The sequence below is a fragment of the Drosophila sulfurigaster genome, chromosome 3 (assembly GCF_023558435.1).
Source record: "Drosophila sulfurigaster albostrigata strain 15112-1811.04 chromosome 3, ASM2355843v2, whole genome shotgun sequence".
In the NCBI taxonomy this organism is placed as follows: Eukaryota; Metazoa; Arthropoda; class Insecta; order Diptera; family Drosophilidae; genus Drosophila; species Drosophila sulfurigaster.
In genome coordinates, this window is record NC_084883.1 from 53165533 (window position 1) to 53184110 (window position 18578).

General features: G+C 38.5%; 2 protein-coding genes across 6 annotated transcripts in view; both read left to right on the forward strand.

Annotated features, from left to right (window-relative positions):
* Window positions 1-18578, forward strand: part of LOC133845971 (kin of IRRE-like protein 2) — a 151351-nt gene that overhangs the window by 86191 nt on the left and 46582 nt on the right. For 4 of the 5 annotated variants that reach the window (XM_062280665.1, XM_062280666.1, XM_062280667.1 and 1 more), the window contains exons 4-6: window positions 3715-3925; window positions 4575-4702; window positions 10304-10472. In XM_062280665.1, coding sequence (XP_062136649.1) covers window positions 3715-3925; window positions 4575-4702; window positions 10304-10472 — 508 coding nt within the window. Of the gene's footprint in view, window positions 1-3714; window positions 3926-4574; window positions 4703-10303; window positions 10473-11745; window positions 12029-18578 lie in introns of those variants that run through there. The other variant, XM_062280669.1, reaches the window with a different exon arrangement.
* Window positions 10413-18578, forward strand: part of LOC133845969 (palmitoleoyl-protein carboxylesterase NOTUM) — a 75668-nt gene continuing 67502 nt past the window's right edge. The window contains exon 1 of the mRNA XM_062280662.1: window positions 10413-10472. Coding sequence (XP_062136646.1) covers window positions 10470-10472 — 3 coding nt within the window. The 5' untranslated portion in view covers window positions 10413-10469. The remainder of the gene's footprint in view (window positions 10473-18578) is intronic.

Genomic DNA, 18578 nt, shown 5'->3' on the forward strand with positions numbered 1-18578 from the left:
ACTGGGTGCCATTCCTTTTAAGTCGCTCTTTCTGTGGGTACTTCAATTATTTGATAAAAGATGTGACGCATTTATTTAGGTAATTTTGCAGATTAGCGGAAATAGTTAAGCGACAAATTTCATCAAATTTTATTTTTGTACATCTTTAACATGGTTCTTCTAATAAATATCTTAAAAACTTATTTTTTGTATATAATTTAGTTATTTTTTAATAAAAGAAAATTGGAATTTTGATATAATTTTAAGCCTTTTTTAAAGAGATTTTTTTTGTAGCGAAAGAGCTTTAAAATTTTTAATTGTAAATGGCATTACAAGTAACAAGAACAAGTAAGAAATATAAATTAAAGTGCGCTGGACTGTAAGATACCCGGTATTCTTTTGTATAATAGCAAATCTGTGCGGTATTAATTTTAAAATATTCAAATTTAATATAGCACAAAAATAATTAAAATATACCAAAGGTTATATTTGGTATATTGGCATAGTACTGTTGCTACTACTAAGATATATACTATAGAGTGAAAAATACACCAGATTGTTATAGAAAATTAATAAACCAAAAAATACTAAAAATATGCCAAAGGCTTTATTTGGTATTTTGATATAGTACTACACCAATGTAATATAGTATACCATAAAATATACCAAATTGTCAGCCAAAGCAACTAAGACCCTTAGTAAGTAGGCGTTTTTCCCCAAACAAATATATTTCCCTAATAAGTTCTTACTTAAATCACTTCTTTTTATCTGAAAGACTTTAGTTATTATTGTGTGTACCAACCCTTCAACCCTATAAATATATTTACCCAAGAACATAAATCAAAACTATGCAGGAGCATTTACAATGCTTTCATTGCCTTCATTATTTTGTTTATATTACTTGGCAGCGATATCATATCTTTGATCTGTAGTTAAACTTGCTGGACTTGTAAAATATGCGCTACAAATCCACCGAGTCGCGATAAGCAACAATTTAATTACTCTAACTGCCAGAGAGTATTTAATCTTTAGGCTTTCGTGCCAATTGTTTCGTTGTTTTTATATAATATTTTATTTTGGCAACAATTTAAATGAAATGTTGAACTGTCAAGAACGAAGAACTGTGTGTAGGTCGTCTGGGCGTGACAATTTTTATCGGCGTGTGGCAACAATTTTAATATGCGTGACAGACAAGTTTATGAATAATTAGGCAACGCGAAAGTGTTGCACAGCACGATTAATCACAGTGGCGCCACGCAAAGACTAAACAGCACGTGCTAGCTGCAAAGAGGAGCGAAAAGGGTGAAGGGAGAAGGTGGCAACGCAGTGGCAAATGAGCACTTTGGGTGGGAAAAGATTCGAACGCTCATTAACAAACAATGCGAAGCATGCGGCGCAAAAGGCACAAGCAAACAAAACAAACAAACAAACAGGACTCCAAATGCCAAAAACCAACAAACTTTCAGCACGCGCCGAGCTACCAAAGCACTTGACACAAATGCGCGAACAGCAGCAGCAGCAGTAGGGAACAGTTTGTGGGAGAAGTGGGGAAGAAGAGGGAAGAGAAAGGACGTGGCGTGGAGTTGAAGGATTTGCAGCTTGCAGTTGCAGCAACTTTTAATTTCTTGCCAACACACAAAAGCAGCGACGAGTGGCAAACTGGCAACGCTGCCTGCCACACGTCAGCGAACGACGCAGTCAAGTGGGCGGAGCCCTTTTACAGCCATGCCAGAGGGAGAAGGGAGTAGGGAAGAGCGAGAGGGAGCATGCACACTTTCAATTGCATTTAAGCGCGAAATTATTTAAACAATTTCAGGAAAATTGCACTTGCCGCACGCGTCAACAGCACTTGGGGCAGAGTCCGAGGCGAGCAAAACCAAACAGCAAACCGAAACGAACTCAGCAGGACATGCTGTGTGTGTGAATATGTGTGTGTATATGTGTTGCTGTCTCTGTTGTAGTGGGAGAAGAAGCAGCTGCTAATATGCCCGGGGCTTGCAGGCGACGAAGATCTCCACAGGGATACCGCTGAACGATAGTACTTTGTTGTTGTTGCTGTCGTTGCTGCTGATGTTGCTGCTGCTGCTGCTGCTGCTGCTGCTGCTGCTGCTGCTGCACAGCGTGCACTTGTTAATTACACTTTAATTTGTTGCGTAAAATGTTTGTTTAATGGCAGCCCCTGTCGACATGTTTTTCACACTTTTATACACTCATTGCGGTCCACATGCGGTGCACAAAAACTGCCAAACTAAGGCTTGTTCCCTTCTGCTCTCTCTCTCTCTCTGTCCTTCTCTCTGTTGATGGTGATGAGTGCATAACTACGAGAGTGTGTGCTGATGTTGAGGCCATTGTTTAGTATGGCAACAACATTTCGTATAATTAAACGCACGCACCCGAAATGTGCCACGCCCAGCCATGGAAGTTTGCTAGTTTTGCTGCACTTGTTGTGACTGCCAAGTGCGATAATTTTGCATTTACATTTGACTTAATAACTTGTGCATATCAAGTGCCCGACAGAGACAGCTTCCACCGAATGAAAGAGACTGAGAGAGACAGCAGTGTGTTTGCAGCTTACAAAGTTCCATCGCAGCGCGGCAACTACTTAAAAAGTTTGTTCTAATTAAGCAAAAACTAAACTCGAAACTCAAAATTCACCACTGATCCCACCCGTAAGTGCATTGCACTTCTTTGCTGCTGTCTCGACTATAAACTTGTCAAAAAATCCCAAGCAGCTCATGCGTATGTTACTCATACGTCACGTACGCCAAACGCCAAAACTAGAGAAAGAAGAGCGAAACGCGTTGCCATTAACAATGCGACGAGCAGCTGAAGTTGTAGTTGTAGTAGGAGAATAGTCCCCGTTGGGTCGCAGCCTGATTAATCGCTGTAAGCCACCGAAAAGGCAAACCAGTCTGAGTCTCATTCGATTTTGATGGCACTGCGACGGCAATTCGTTTTTCAATTGCTGCATTTTTAATGCGAAACTCTTTGCCCATGGCAATAAACATCGCTGTGAGCGAGATTTTGGGGCAGCCATACCCTGGCTTAGTAACATACGAATGGGGTAGCATATGAAGTATAAGAAATAATTTATGGGGTTAGAAACGAGAGCAGAGAATATTAAAGTACAGCTATAACTCGTTTAAGGGCCACAACTGGAAGCAAAGGAACGTTAAGCAACAGAGTTTTAAATGTTGCAACAGCTTTGTTTAGTACTTTCAGTGCATTTTCGGTAATTTAAATTTAGAATAATTTAAAAATGTTCTGCTGAGGTTAAGCTAAGGGCAAAGTGACCGATAAGTGCAATTATCTTTATTAATGTTACCTTGAATAACATTAAACTGTAACACAACATTATTTTGCACGTTTATTGTCTTTCCTTTAGATTTCTCATATATTACCGAAAAGTGAGGAACACATGCCGTTAACTTAATGCTAAAATCAAAGTGGCCACTAAGTGCAATATGCTTAGTTTATGTGCCTATAATGTTATATCTTTTGCACTTGCTTAAAATTCATCGAAATATTATATCTAAGTAATAAAAATATGCTGTTAAGTTAATATTAAAGTGGCCACTAAGTGCAATAAACATAGTTTACTGTACAACTACACATTTTATACTTGCCTGCAGGGTAGTGAAATACTATACGAAACATTCGTTCTCGTTTTCTGCTTTGCCAACGTTTTTGATTGACATTTTGTGCAATTTGTTTGTTTCGTTTCGTTTGTTGCAGGTATCCTGGATACGGCATCGGGACATCCACATACTCACTGTCGGCGCGTACACATACACGTCCGATCAGCGGTTTCAGGCCACACATCATCAGGACACCGATGACTGGACGCTGCAGATAAAGTGGGCCCAAAAGCGAGATGCGGGCATGTATGAATGCCAGATATCAACGCAGCCCGTTCGCAGTTATTTCGTTCGCCTCAATGTTGTCGGTGAGTGCACAACTACACCGTATATCGAGTGTATCTCAGTTTGAGTTACAGCCATATAACATACAATCGCATTGCCAACGACAACGACAACGGCATCGACATCGAAGTCGATGTCGTCTTTGGCTTCTTTGGCTGCAGCTTCATAAAAAATCAACCATTTGTCGCAAATAACAAAGGCAAAGGACGCTGGCAAGCAACAACAAACGAAAAAAAAAAAAACCAAACCAAAGTTGTTGAGCAAATAAATTACATACAGCAAACGAGTGAGCAACACGCACCAAGGAAGAAGAGGCGACACAGAGCGAACTTGGTTTTTATACGACAATAATTTCATTTTATCTCGTAGTTTATTATTCTACAGTGTCAGCCCGAAGGAGGAGGAGGAGGAGAAGAGGCTGTAGACACTCCAGCTACAGCTTCGAGCATCCAACAGCCAACAGCCTCTCCTTCCTACCTAGGCACACACACACTCAGCTTTTCAGTGTCGTTTCAACAACGTTTTTCACGTTCTTCTTCCTTCTCCCCGTTTTTCTCTATCTCTCTTTTTTTTCGGTGACTTGTCTGCTCGTCGCTTCGTCTGCGTTTTGCGTTCTTCTTTTTTCTTGTATTTTGGATGCTGGATGGCTGGATGGCTGGATTCTGTTGACAGTGCCAACGGCGACCATACTTGGCGGACCTGACCTTCACGTTGATAAAGGCAGCACCATAAATCTCACTTGCACTGTAAAGTTCAGCCCCGAACCGCCGGCCTACATCTTCTGGTATCATCACGAGGAGGTAATTAAACTTTATTGTTACATTTCTGCGGCAATTCTATTTTTTCCAGCATTTTTTTCTTCTTCTATTTTTATGCGAGTGCTTTCGTGACTATTTTGCGAGTTAGCCCAACTAATTTAACTAATACTTTAAAGCCTCGGGAGCAAGAAGTTAAGACTTTAAGTTTATAGTTTGACAGTGAAAGTCGTAAATTTAAAGAGGTAGAAAGTAAAGGTTATGATGGGTGACTTGTGAGTTTATTTGATAAAACTAGAGTAATAGAGTAATGAAAATCCTAAATCGGTCAGAAGAGTTTCAACTGTGATTTATTATATTAATAACTAATAAAAACATGTTTATACATAATTCATATTATCACTAAATACTATCGGTAATTGTTAAATGATTTGTGACTTGTGACTATTATTGAAAAAAGTAGAGTAGGGAAATTCTGAATAGGTCAAAAGAGTTTGAAAATGTTTGGAATTTCTACAATCGCGAAATACTATAAATAAAAAGTTACTATAAATGTTTTTTTTTTTAATTCACAATTGACATTGGGACCATATTCAGGCTAACTTCGAGTAGCTAATATGTATTATATATAGATTGACTAGTTGGTGAAACTATTAATGTAGAAGACCACTCAATTATTTAGATTTCTCTTTATTAGACAGGAAACGTTTTCCATGAAATTTATTATGAATATTTTTTCTCATTTATTACAATAGATAACGAATAAGCTTAGTCAAAACCATTTAGTTCTCAGGAATGAAAACTTTTGCATTAATTAAGAAATTAATATCAGTTTAGAAGTTTATTTTAATAACTTCTTAGTATATCGAAATACTATCGTTGAATATTTGAAAAACCGTATTCATTCAATATATTGATTTTCCGACCAATTAATAGTAAATCGTTTGCAATCATCTGTAGTTAATGTAAATAATTCCTTCACACAATAACTGATGAAGTCATATCACACACTTTAAGAGCAAAATCTACATGCTAAAAGTTCGCAATCGATGAACGAGCGACATGGCCTATCGTTAAGAATCATCGCTGCTCGTAAATACATCAATTTACGGCCAAGTGACTGCTGATGACAATGGCTTTCGTCGTCAACTTCTGCGATTGCAATCACATCCGCTGCTTAATTCGAACTGACGTCGTTTGGGGTCTCCGCCTCTTTCAGTTCACTTCAGTTGAGTTCTTCGTTCGTTCCTTCGCTCGCTTCGTGCCGAGCTGCGTGTGCAGCTTATTGAGCAAGCGGCCGTAGACGTTATTTAAACTGTCAGCTGTTGGTATTTCAATGAGTAAATCAACGCAGTCGCATGACACAGAGTACCTCAGGTGAACTGGGTCAAAGGTGCTCTTGGGGGCAGCGCACGCAACACGAATTCAGCTGACAAACAATGCGAGCGCACGAAAAGTAGTTGAGCAAATGGATCAGGAGCAGGAGCAGGTATTTGGTCATCCTTGAGTTGGACTCATTATCGCTTAGCTGCTCTACATGTTGTTGGTCGTCAATTAGTTGTGTGCGAGCTGTTGCTGGCGCTTTAAGCCGGGCTAATTGCGAGGCGCTTAAAAGCGCTTAAATCGCAGTTGGGCAGAGAGAGCGAGAGATAGTTACTAGGATATTACAGTTACAGGCTAATTGTAATGCAAATGCCAAACAAAACAAAAAAAAAAACGTAAAGAAGTGCCAAGAGAGATGGGCAAAAAGAAGGTAAACTTGCTGGCAACGTGTTAAAAGCGCACAAATCCTGCTGCCAACTGCTGTTGCAGTCAACTCGTCGTGCAACTCGCTGTGCAACTGCTGCTGCTCACTTCTTTTGCTGCCACTTGTATTCCTGGAATTTTCTAATTAAAATCCTTGCTGCAACGACGCCACGCGCCACACAATTGTGTGCCTTTGGGCAGGTGGCATCCATCCATGTACGTTCCTTTTGCCGCCTCCGTGTGTGTGTGACTGTGTGTGTATGTGTAGCCGCAACCTTAGCACAAGTTGCCCAGGTCCTTGCAGAGGTCCATGCTGCACACGGATTATTTACGATCCATGCAAATTTGCTGTTAATTAGTTTAATGGATGGATAAACTTAGTTGATGCACTGCCTCGCACTGCCAGAGCGCTAAAATGTATGCTACACTCTTTTTTTCACTCGCGCACTTCCGCTCGCTAATTGTAATTAACGTGTTACATATTTCCTCTTATACGCTCACTCGACTTACCTCTACTCTGCCCCTCCCAACTCTTCCACTCTTTGCTGCTTACTCACTTTTGCGGGCATTTCCGCTTTGGCTGGCGGCATATGCTGCCCGCTTTCGGCGAGCGTTGCTCCTGAACTTGCAGCTTAATTTAGTTGTAAAATTAAAACGACGAGTATTAAAAACAAGTAGGAAAGCTACAGTCAAGTGAGCTAGACTGTGAGATCCCAGCTAACTATATTCAGTACACGCAAAACAGTGTGGTATTATGTTTAAAATATACTAAATAATATACTTAAAAAAATACTACATATTATGTTGGTATACCGATTAATTACTATTTGCTATAAAAGCAAATAGTGAGGTATTATCGTTGAAATATACCAAATGAATATACCGATGAAATACCAAAATATACTAAATGCTATAGTGCTATACTATTTTCAATAAAAAGAAAGCTGTGCGATATTATCGATACTATATACCAATTTTAATATACCGTAAAAATACCCAAATATACTAAATGTTATATTTCGTATACCGATTAATTACTATTTTCAATAAATGCAAATAGTAGTGTACTAATGAATATACCGAATAATACTCAAATATACTAAACGCTATATTTGGTATCAAATACTATCAAATACTATTTGCAATAAAAATAAATTAGTTCAGTATTATACTATTATATATATATATATATTATATATTATAATATATACCAAATTAATATACCAAAAAATTACCCAAATATACTAAATGTTATATTTGGTATACCAATTATTTGCTATTTTCAATAAAAGCAAAACATTGCATTATTATCCTTAAAATTACCAATAAATATAATGAAAAATACACAAATAGCTTAATAGCGTTTACTTTATGCTATATTTGGTATACCGATTAATTAGTAAATTCAATACCATATACAAAACATACCAGATTGTCGACTATGTCAATTAGAAGACGCCAGTTGCCATATGAAAGGCAAACAAACTGCCAGACAGACGAACAAAAAAAAACTAGGTAGGAGATGGGTTCTCCTTCTGGTATAAACATTTACTGTCCACTTAAAGTTGTAATATAAAAATCACTTGGAAAGAAAGGTCGTTAAATTTAAATACATTAATATTAGAGACAGTATTTGTCAATGTTTTCTATACTTTGCACTTCCTTTTTAGTTTATGGTGTTCCTGACAGTATATATAGTAGAATATGCCATTAGGCAAAATTTGGTTGTTAAGTTAAAATGTTGTAAGGCATAAATGAAATATGTCACTATTTCTAGTATTCATTTTTATTTCTGTTAAAGCAATTTTAGATACGACCCTCGTAAAACCCTTGCATAAATGTTGCAATGCAAAAAGTTTCGTGAGTTGCGATGAGTGGACTTAGCCAACTATTAGCTGGCTGTCAAAGCTGGCTTAAGCCCAAAGTCCACGCCTCTCTCACTGGCAACTGGCAACAATGACAGACTGCACAGACTTTTATGTGCAATTTTATGAATCGTTTTAAAGCACACACACACTTCACATACATAAATCGAAGCAATGTCCAATGGCTGTGCTTTGGCTTCTCTTCTGTTCTTTTTGTGGCCATTGTCATACAATAAAAGAGCAGGAATTGTTAAATGCGGGAATGTTGCATGGAGATGGTAAATTTTTGATGCAACGCTGTCGGAAAATGCTTTTCCAATTTACGTAAGCGCAACTGCAGATTCGCAGGATGTCAGTTTGGCATTTGCCAGTTGCCAGTTGCCATTCGGGCTGTCACAGTAAGGCATCGCTTTCATTAACCAATTTGCCAGCAACAACCAAGCAAAGCAAAGCAACAGCAACACAACGACGACGGCAACAACTACAAAATTATAATACAAATACGAAATTTATGCTGATAGCGACTACAGAATAGGCTATAATAGCAACCAGACTTTCGTTAGTTCGCTGCCCTCTGCCCCCGTCGCCCCGCCCCCTTCGACTCCCTCCCACTGCAGTTGATAGGCAAACTTTTTACTTGCCGCAGCCAAAGTTGTTATGCCAAAGTTTGGGCATTGTCATTGTTTTTTATACTCGTATCCACATTTCCATACCTCTGTCCCCCTCCCGCTCACGCTTTGTTGTCTCTATTCGGCATTCACATTTCGCTATCGTCATCATTATCAGAGACGCCAACTTTTCTTTCATTTTTCATATTATTGCAAATGCCGTCGATTAGTTGAGATTAGACAGCAAATTATGCGCCAGCTTCCCCCTCTCTCTCTCTCTCTCTCTCTCTCTCTGTCTAGTTCTACAAAAGGGGGTTAAGCTAAGCTCTTCTTCTGCTTCTTGCTGCTCATTTCCGCTTTAGCTGTTTGCCTGTTGTTTCTTCATTTCTGTCGTCGTCGCTGTCAGCGGCATGATGTGTTAATGTCAGCAACTTGCCCTTTGCCCTTTGCTCTGAACTTCCTCTGACTCTGTGTATTGGCAAATTATTCTGATATTTGTTTTTGTCAGCGCTTTAGGGGCATCTGCTCTCCATTTCGTGTGCGACTCAATATGCATTTGGATTTAGCCCATCTCGCTGCTGTTAGCAGCAGTCATCGCAGTTTCGCTTTAGCCCTTGGCCCTGTGTGCTCTCTACTGATTACCCCCTTACACACACAGTAATCGATAATGAAGTTGGCCAAGTTGAGGGAACAGCTGTCATCATCATGGTCATCATCATCAACGTAATGAGTAGAGCACAAGCTGAAGCCCAGGCTCATTTGATTAACATAATTTTTGTGACTAACTAACTATCTATGATAGCTAGCTATCTATCGATAGCTCAATCTGTCTCCTAAATATATAGCTCTAGTCAAACCTTTGATGTCAGCAATGTTAAGTCAACTTTAATCATGCGCCCAGCCATCAAATTCCAATTAAAATCGCAATTTGTAACGCATTTTTGGCTATTCTATGGTAGGGAGAGGGAGAGAGGGGATGGCCTATAAAGTAAACAAGACGCGCTGACATGTCGCTGATTTATAATGTCAGTCAAGCGCAGCTGTTGCTGCTGTCCCTACCTCCCTCCCTCCCTCTCTTCCCTCTGCTGTCACACGCATTTGAAAATTACGAAAAAATAATGGCAAAAATACGAGACAACAAATACGAAATACAAAATGTGAGCCAAGCGAGAGAAAAGCGAGTGTTCGTTTATTATTCTTATTTGCCAGCAGCGGCAGTTCCATCAAGTATCAAACAGCAACAACGAAAAAATTAAAAAATCGAAAGAAAGAATGAAAGAATGGAAACGTTCAGGGCTTCCCTCATTGTTCTTACATTATATAAGCGAGCAGAAGAATGCGAGAGAGGTAGAGAGGTGTTTTACTTTCCCCGCCACCATCGCCAGTTACTTATACCAGTATTTTGCGTAATGCTCTTCCATTTGCAGGTCATTAATTATGATTCATCAAGAGGCGGCGTGTCGGTAATTACCGAAAAGGGCGATGTGACAACCTCATTTCTGCTCATACAGAATGCAGATCTGGCCGATTCTGGCAAATATTCGTGCGCCCCCTCCAATGCAGATGTTGCCAGCGTGCGTGTGCATGTCCTAAATGGTAAGTACCCAACAGCAACACTCCTTCCTTCTCCCACTCACACACACACATGCGTGAACATATGCATAGTGTACACTCGAACACCAGACAGAAACACAGCAGCATACAGCACACACTAATGGAGGTGCTGCGACTGTCTGCGTGCTGGCTGTGCAAAAAGTGTTGCCTGCTTCTAGGCGCCGCTTCGCATGCACTGCGCTGCGTTGCACCATGTTCGAAATCAGTGCACACAAACTGCAAAGTTGTGTCGCCAACTGTGATAGAACACAAAATACTCTTTAACTCTTTTACTCTTTCGTTCACACTACAAATATATTTAAAGTTTTTGTAATTCGATGTATGTAAGCCTATAAAATTTAACTGCAAATTCTGCTAAAATAATCGAGCAGTGTTTTATAATTTAACAATAAGTTTGATTCAAAACTATATTCTACAAATCATAACAAATTCTATGAAGTCAACAATAAGTTGAATTTAAATAATTGCACAAGTCGGTGATTTCAAAATCACTGAAAAATGGGGTCTGCGCCTAAAAGTTAAATTCAAGTAAAACTCGAGTGGAAGTATTTTCTGTGGCACCTCCGATTATTTATGATTTCAAATGGTTCAGCAGTATTTTATGAATTAGCAATACATCATATGCCAGTACTTCTTTTTGTTCAATAAGTTTAAGTAGTTCAAATACTTTTAATATTGTAAGGCAAGTTCTAAATAGTAAACTGCGAATTGAGTGTTTTAATTCAGAAGTTTTTTTTGTATAATGACAACCATATTTTAATATGTTCTGCATTTTATGTTACTATGTTTGTTATGCTAATAAAAGTCTTAAAAAATTGATTATAAATTGATTCAATATACTTCACAAATTTGATTCTTTATATCTTTTAATGCAATAAATATGCCAAAAGTTAAGAAAGCTTTCTGCTATAAGATATTAAAAGTATTATTATATTTTTTAGTTTTAGTCAAAGCTCTTTCTAAATAATTGTAATAAAATTAAATAGGAATTCCATTTTTCTATCAAATATCCACTGCATAAAGTACATAAATTGTTTCTCATTTCATTATCAAATTTTTTACTAAACCTGACCCACATTATTCCCAATTTACTTTCAAACGTATTGTTGTACTACATTCTGCAATTGCTATATATTCAATTAGCTATTTTTAAATCAAACTTTCTCTCATATTTTTAATTCGAATGTTTTACAATCTTGTGCTTCGTAAGTCTATAATTTATTTGTCTCTTTGAACTCCCTTACTCAATTTGCAGGGTATTAATGTGGGATAAAATGACAATTGTGAAAGCGTTACATTAACTGGCAAAGTGGCAGCCGGGGAAACAGTAGTGAACAACAGTCGTGCTCATGTTGCGTGGGGTCTGCTGCTGATGTTTTTGGCATTTTAGCAAATTTGTGTGCGTTTTCTAATGGGGCAGCCCGGTGCTGCAGCATGGGGGGTGACCCCAAGGCGATAGGCGCCATGTATTCGGCTCCAGCAGCGCATTTGCAATTTTGAAAATATCCGTGACAGCAACAAAGAGATGGAGAAGAGAGGGAGATGGAGATGGAGATGAGGAGAGTTTGTGTGTTTTTGGTGCCTTGGGGCAGTTTATGAAGTCAAATACGTGTAGTGCGACGGTGTTGCATGTTCTTGTCATGTGATTTACGCTGTTGCCCCCGCTTAGCAACTGGCAACTGACAACTGTCCACTGCGGACCGATTGGCAAAGACAAAGGTGACAAATCAGCTTAAGGCCAACGACACGGAATACCTGCTGGCTATCTCTCCCTCTCTTGGTCTCCAATTGATATTGGGCTGTTGTCCACTTTGCCATAAAACAGCGTATCCGCATCCGCCTTCAATTTGCCACAGTTCCGGAGCATGGCGAGTTAAAGGACATTGCTGGCTGTCTGCTTTGGGTATGAATAAATTGCACAGGATGCTTGTTCAATTCGCATGATTTCCTCACGGACTGCCACAAAGAAGAGCTGCAGCACGTAAATGGGGCCAATACAACAGCAGTGCAACAACAACAACAACAACGAGGAGGAGAACAAACAATGCCAACTGATACGTTAGGTTGTCAAGGCTTTGGCCCAAATGTTTGCAATGCCAACTCTCTCTTGATGTTGCCCCAGACGGCAGTCGTTGTTGTTGTTGCTCTCGTGTTTTGCCACAAATGAAACACATAATCGCATCAATTATGAGCAAATTAATTAGCACGCTGCGGTTAATTGCAGCCAAACGAGCGACTGTCATGTGAAGGGATAAGAGAAGAGAGAAGAATGTGAAACAGAGAGAGAGAGTAAAAGAGAAAGGGGGAAACAAAGACATACGGTTGTATACGGATGCTGGCGACGTTAACAAATTGCAATCGAGAGAACGAGAGAGAGCTGGAAGCTCGGCAAAAGGAATTGTTGCAATTTGCCAGCATAATCGCTGTCGATCGGCGTGGATTTGACACAGTTAAAATAAATTACGTAATTGTGAAAGGGAAACACGAACAGCAGCGACAACAACAGCAACAACAACAACAAACCGCACAACAATACAATGGCAAGTGACAGCAGAGAGAATGGAGAATGGCATGCAATTTAAGCCCCTGGTCCACACTGTGAGTTGGCAATGGATTGGGCCTGAGGCTGAGGTTAGAGCTTGGTTGGCACGTTTTTCAATCATGCTAACGGCACCATGATGACCAACCGACCAGCCTCACTCACTTCCTCTTCTCCACTCTTTCATCCTGTGACCTTCTGCATCCCTTTTTGGCTTGGCTTGCCTTGCCGCAAATGGACCGCAAATGGCAGCGTACGGAAATCCATTGCTGTTGCTATTGTAAACGTTTGCCAGCCCATTATGCATGAATGCATAGAAAATACACACACACACATAGACACATAGTGTCACACACACATACTTTCACATACTTACACTCGAATGCAGGTGGCCGACAACAAAATAATGAAGTGGCCCGCAATGCAAACGAGCTTCAGGCCACGCGTTTACAATCCAAATAGCACATAAAAACACAATTGGCCCACCTTGATTCAATATATCGAAGCCATTATACTCTCTGCTCTGCTCTCGAGTGGCGGCAACCAACTACAGATTGTTTCACTATTTCCCTCTTTCTGTTTCTGTTTGTGTTATTTGCATTTCGCAATTTCCATTTGCTCTTCAGAAAATTACAAATATTAAGTATACGCAATTGCAAAAGGGAACTCTGAACAAATAGAATGCTATTTACCCACAGCGAACAATAGAATACAAATGAAATATATTAAATTTAAAATTGTAATATTAATTAAAATTACATTTACTATAAAAATTGCAATAATTATGAATTGCGTGTTCAACAAAATTGTGTATTAAGCGAAATGATTAAATACTACAAGGGATAAAAAGTAAGAAGTAAAGTTTAATTTAAACTTAAGTTGGCAGAACTCTTAATAACATCTGGGCGAAATTTGACAGTCGAACTTTTTGCCATAAATAACACATAATATAAAAGTTAATTTATTGAAATATAGAAAATTCAAAATTAATATTTAAATGTGAGGATTGAATTAGGATACTGAGATACATTAAAATATATTTATGTATGTACTTTTAAAAATTTTACAATAAACTAAAATCAATGATTTATTTGTCATAAAAAAACTATTTAATTTTTCTTCATTAATATCTTGAAAATGCTGAAATAATATTTAAAGTTAACTTTATTTATTTGTAACTATTTTTAGGTATCTTTTATATGGATTAAAAAGTAACAAGTACTAATTAATACCTTATATTTATATATTTTATTTTATTAATTATATTAAATCTGGTATAAAATAAGAAATTTAATGTATGCCTTTCATTATTTGTGAATTTTATAAATTTAAAGCAATACTTCATTTTCAATATTTATTATTTTTCTGCTTAGTTGTTTCTAATTGCTTTCTAATATCTGTTTTTTTTGCTATTAAAATCATGAATATTCCGATTGATTTCACATTTATAATATGCATTTATGTCTAGTTATTTAAACGACCCAGCTGTGTAAACAAAGCAATATGCTAAAATAAATGTCAGCTATGTAGCTAAAATTGTTGCTTTGTGTGTGACGTGCGAAATAGTTGATCGAAATTTTTGTTTTTTTGGTGCTGCTGCTGGTGTAACGCTGTGATTGACACTAGCGGACATTCCATGGATAATTCGATGACTAACAACAGCGAAATCAGGTTAACCCTCAAAGCAGAGCCCTCCCTCATTCTGTATTTGTAGGCTTTGGGGCAACAATGTGGCTGCGATTGCTGACAGCCACTAGAATTCACGCGTTAATGGCATGAACGACAACAACAACGAAGTGGGGGGAAAGGCAGCTCACAAGTTGTGACAGGCAAACAAAACACAGACCAGAGAGGGAGAGAGAGAGAGAGAGCTAACTTGTTGGCATGACTGACATACACAATGCCGGTCATGTCACTACACAGTTGGCATAACAAAGTGCAACAGCAGAACAGCAGCAGCAGCTGAAGAGCGGTCAGTTTCGATGCCTCATTTTCCTTCTTTTTTTGAGAGAGAAACATGCTTCGCATATACGCTTATTGACCCAAAGTTATGTGTAATACTCGCACTTCCAACGAGCAGCTTCTACCTACAACAAAAGCCAAACATCAATTGTCTGAAAGAGGCAGCAAGCAGACTGACAGACTGATGGACAGACAGGCAGCTCCTACTTTTCCTACATCTGCAGTTTGCTGCTCATTTCATTTGCAGTCAATATGCGCATGGATGGCGCAGTGGAACCCAAATCAAACAGCCTTGAATGCAAACTCAAATGTTGTACAATGAACAACCGAACAACATGAGAATTGGCTTTCATTCTTTACAAGAATTTCTCGAAATACCGAAATTCGTTTTCAGAAATGTAAATTCAATCCATGCACTAATTAATGCTCTAACTCTAACTCGGTTTTGATGTCAGTTTAATAGTTGTAGAGTCTGTAAACTTATTGACAAAATAAATGACACGATTAAGTCGAATAAAATGCCTGAGACTGCAAATTAAAAATGATTTAAGTTACAACTTTTTTGTAGCTAGATTTGCATATTAAAATAGCATGTAAAATGCCAAATATAATTGATGTAGCTTGCAAACAACATTTTAATAACCAACAACAAACAGAGATGAATGCTTTGGCAACTGTAAAGCCAGACTTTCTGCTGAAAGCAACTCTGTGATGTCTTTGCAATTTGGCTTAAAATTGAGCATAATGAAAATTTGCAGGCAATACTCCGCCTCTCTCTCTCTCTTTCTCCATCTGCCTTTGTCTCTCTCTGTCGCGATGCGTGCTCCATTCAATTAATGTCGTTTGCTATTTTAGTGCCTCGACGCATGTGGCAGCTGCTGCTGCTGCGGTTATTTGTGACCCCAGCGAGTGAATGGAATTGAAGAGGCGCAGAGGACAACTTGCAGCTGGCATCGCTTTCATATTGATATTTGTGTGACAGGGCACAAAGCCTGCGTTTGGTGGGGTGGGGGCGACGGCGTAGTTTACACTTGAGAAATCAAACGAAATCCCCCTGACCGAGCGTATAACATAGTACATATCAGAGCAATCAGAGTCCTGGATAAATGTCCTGGCAGCTACAGCTGCTACAGCTTCAACTTTTCAACTGTGTTGCTACAAAGTTCAACTTTCGATTTATTTTTCGCCCAGTTTGAAATTCCTTGATGCTTTTCTTGCTGTTGTTGTCTCCCTCCCTCTAGTATGTCCTGTGTATGCTATGTCCTGGCTGCAGCCACCTGCAATAATGCCAAAGGCTCGCTACGCTTTCCGGACGCTCATCAAATGCCAAATGCCAAGGAGCACTCGGCGACGCAAAGCCTTGACCCAACAAAGTCCAACTGAATCCGAATCTCACCCAAGCGAATCCCAACTTGAAGCGGCCTACTAAGAAACAGGACACTTCTCTTGCTCCTACGGCTCCTGCTCCTGCTGCTGCTCTTTGAGGCAGTCAGTTGTCCACTTGGCATGGTTCGCTGCACGTATCGAAGTCAAGCTCGCCATCTTAACCCCGCACAGACACACACACACACACAAATCCTTTGGCCAACTTTGGCTTACACTGCAGTGGTCTGCCTTTCCTCTCTCTCTCTATCTCTCTCTTAGTTGCTTGCCTTCTCTTTCTAGGAGTGTGTAGGGATTAGCTTTGTATTTTGTCACAGGAAATTACATTTCGCCTTAAGGATGCCAGAGCGCAAAAATTTCGTTTCATTGTTTGCACGTGAGTTCTTGTGTGTGTGTGTGAGTTTGTATGTGTGTGTGTTGGTGTGCAATGACTGTAATGGCATCATTCTGGTTCTGGCCAAAATGAGGTGCATGTCCTGGGCGACGCTTAAGGATTGCGACTACAACTATGTTGTTGTCCTGTGTCGTGTTCTGTAGTGTTGTGTTGTTGTCCCTCTATCTAATCGTGTGTACGTGTACAAATGTCGTCGTGTGAGCTCAGCTTCCCTTTCATCTCAGACTCCATCTCAGTTTCATTCGAGTCCTCGCTCCTTGCTTGGCGAAATTTCTATCGTTTCACCTGCAGCAGCAGCAAACGTAACTTTGGCTCCATTAGTATTTACACTACAACTTGCTCTACACACACACACTTACATACACACCTTACTTTCTCACACACCCAACGACACCTTCGCATCTCCAGGGCTAAATAACGTCTTGTTTCGTTTCGTTTCATTTCGTTGTGCAACCAAAATTCGTTCTCTGTCAGACCAAGGCTTCCGGCGTGTGTGTTTGTATTTAAATGACAATGATGCCTATGTGATGATAGGCAACAAAACTAATAATACACTGCCCGAAAATCAGAGGAATTTACAGTTTAATTTCATACTGACAAGAACTGATAGCTCAGAGAATTGAGCCAGCTAATCGAAAACAAGGCAAATCCATTTTAATTATTATGCTCGAGTGGAATTTCCAATTGCAATGCGAATATCCGAACAGGAAAAGTGACAACTCGAAATTCCTTTGAGATGTGCATTAATTAATTATATCCAACGAGTGTAGTTTCTAATTCCAAAAGGGAAACTCGCCAGGGACCTGCCAGAGATTTTAAATTAAAGTTGTATAAACTTGAGCGAAAGTTTACTCTACGTATACGCAATGTTAGCTTGCTTTTATTTGTAAGTTTGTATTTTTTTGATTGTATAATTTTATTTTTATTTTAAATATTTTATTAAATGCATAAGACCAGTTAATTAATTAAACTAAATAAATTTTAACTAACAGTGCATACCAGGCGTATACGTGATGTGAGCTTAATTCAGCTCTTGGCAAAAAATATCGTATAGGATTGGTAATTGAATAGACTATAAAATGCAGAAAAAGAAAAACTATTTAAGTTTAGTATAGACTACAAGCGCACTCTGCGTATGCGTAATGTGAGCTAACTTTAAATAATTGTTTGCAAGCCTCAATTTTCACTTTATTTGTTATTATTTCAAATGCTTTAAAATAGAACTTATTTTCTGATTCGTTTTAAAGCCATACTTCAATGCAGCACCTCAAGTTGCAGTTATTATACTAAAGCATATTCAATATTACGTATACGAGATGTGAGCTTAATTGAATTCAGTTCTTGGAAAAAATATTGTATAGCATTGTAAATGGAAATTAAATAGACTATAGAATAAAGAACAAAATTAATTTAGTTTGATATTGACAAAAAGTTTGATATTGTAAGCTCACTTTAATACATATGTATATTTTTACTTAATTGTTATTATTTGATATGCTTTAAACTTAAACTTAATAATCCTTTATTCGATTTAAAGCCATTCTTCAATGCAACAACTCAAGTTGCAGTTATTATATTAAAGCACAAATAATATTGCGTATACGAAATGTGAGCTTAATTGAATTCATTTTTATTCAAAAAGATATTGTTTAAGACTGTAAATGGCAATTGAATAGACTATAGAATATAGAACAAAACTGATATAGTTTGTTATTGACAACAAGCGTACTCTGCGTATGCGTAATGTGAGCTCAGTGACTTCAGTTCTTTGAAAAAAATAATATATAGGATTGTAAATTATAAATTTAAT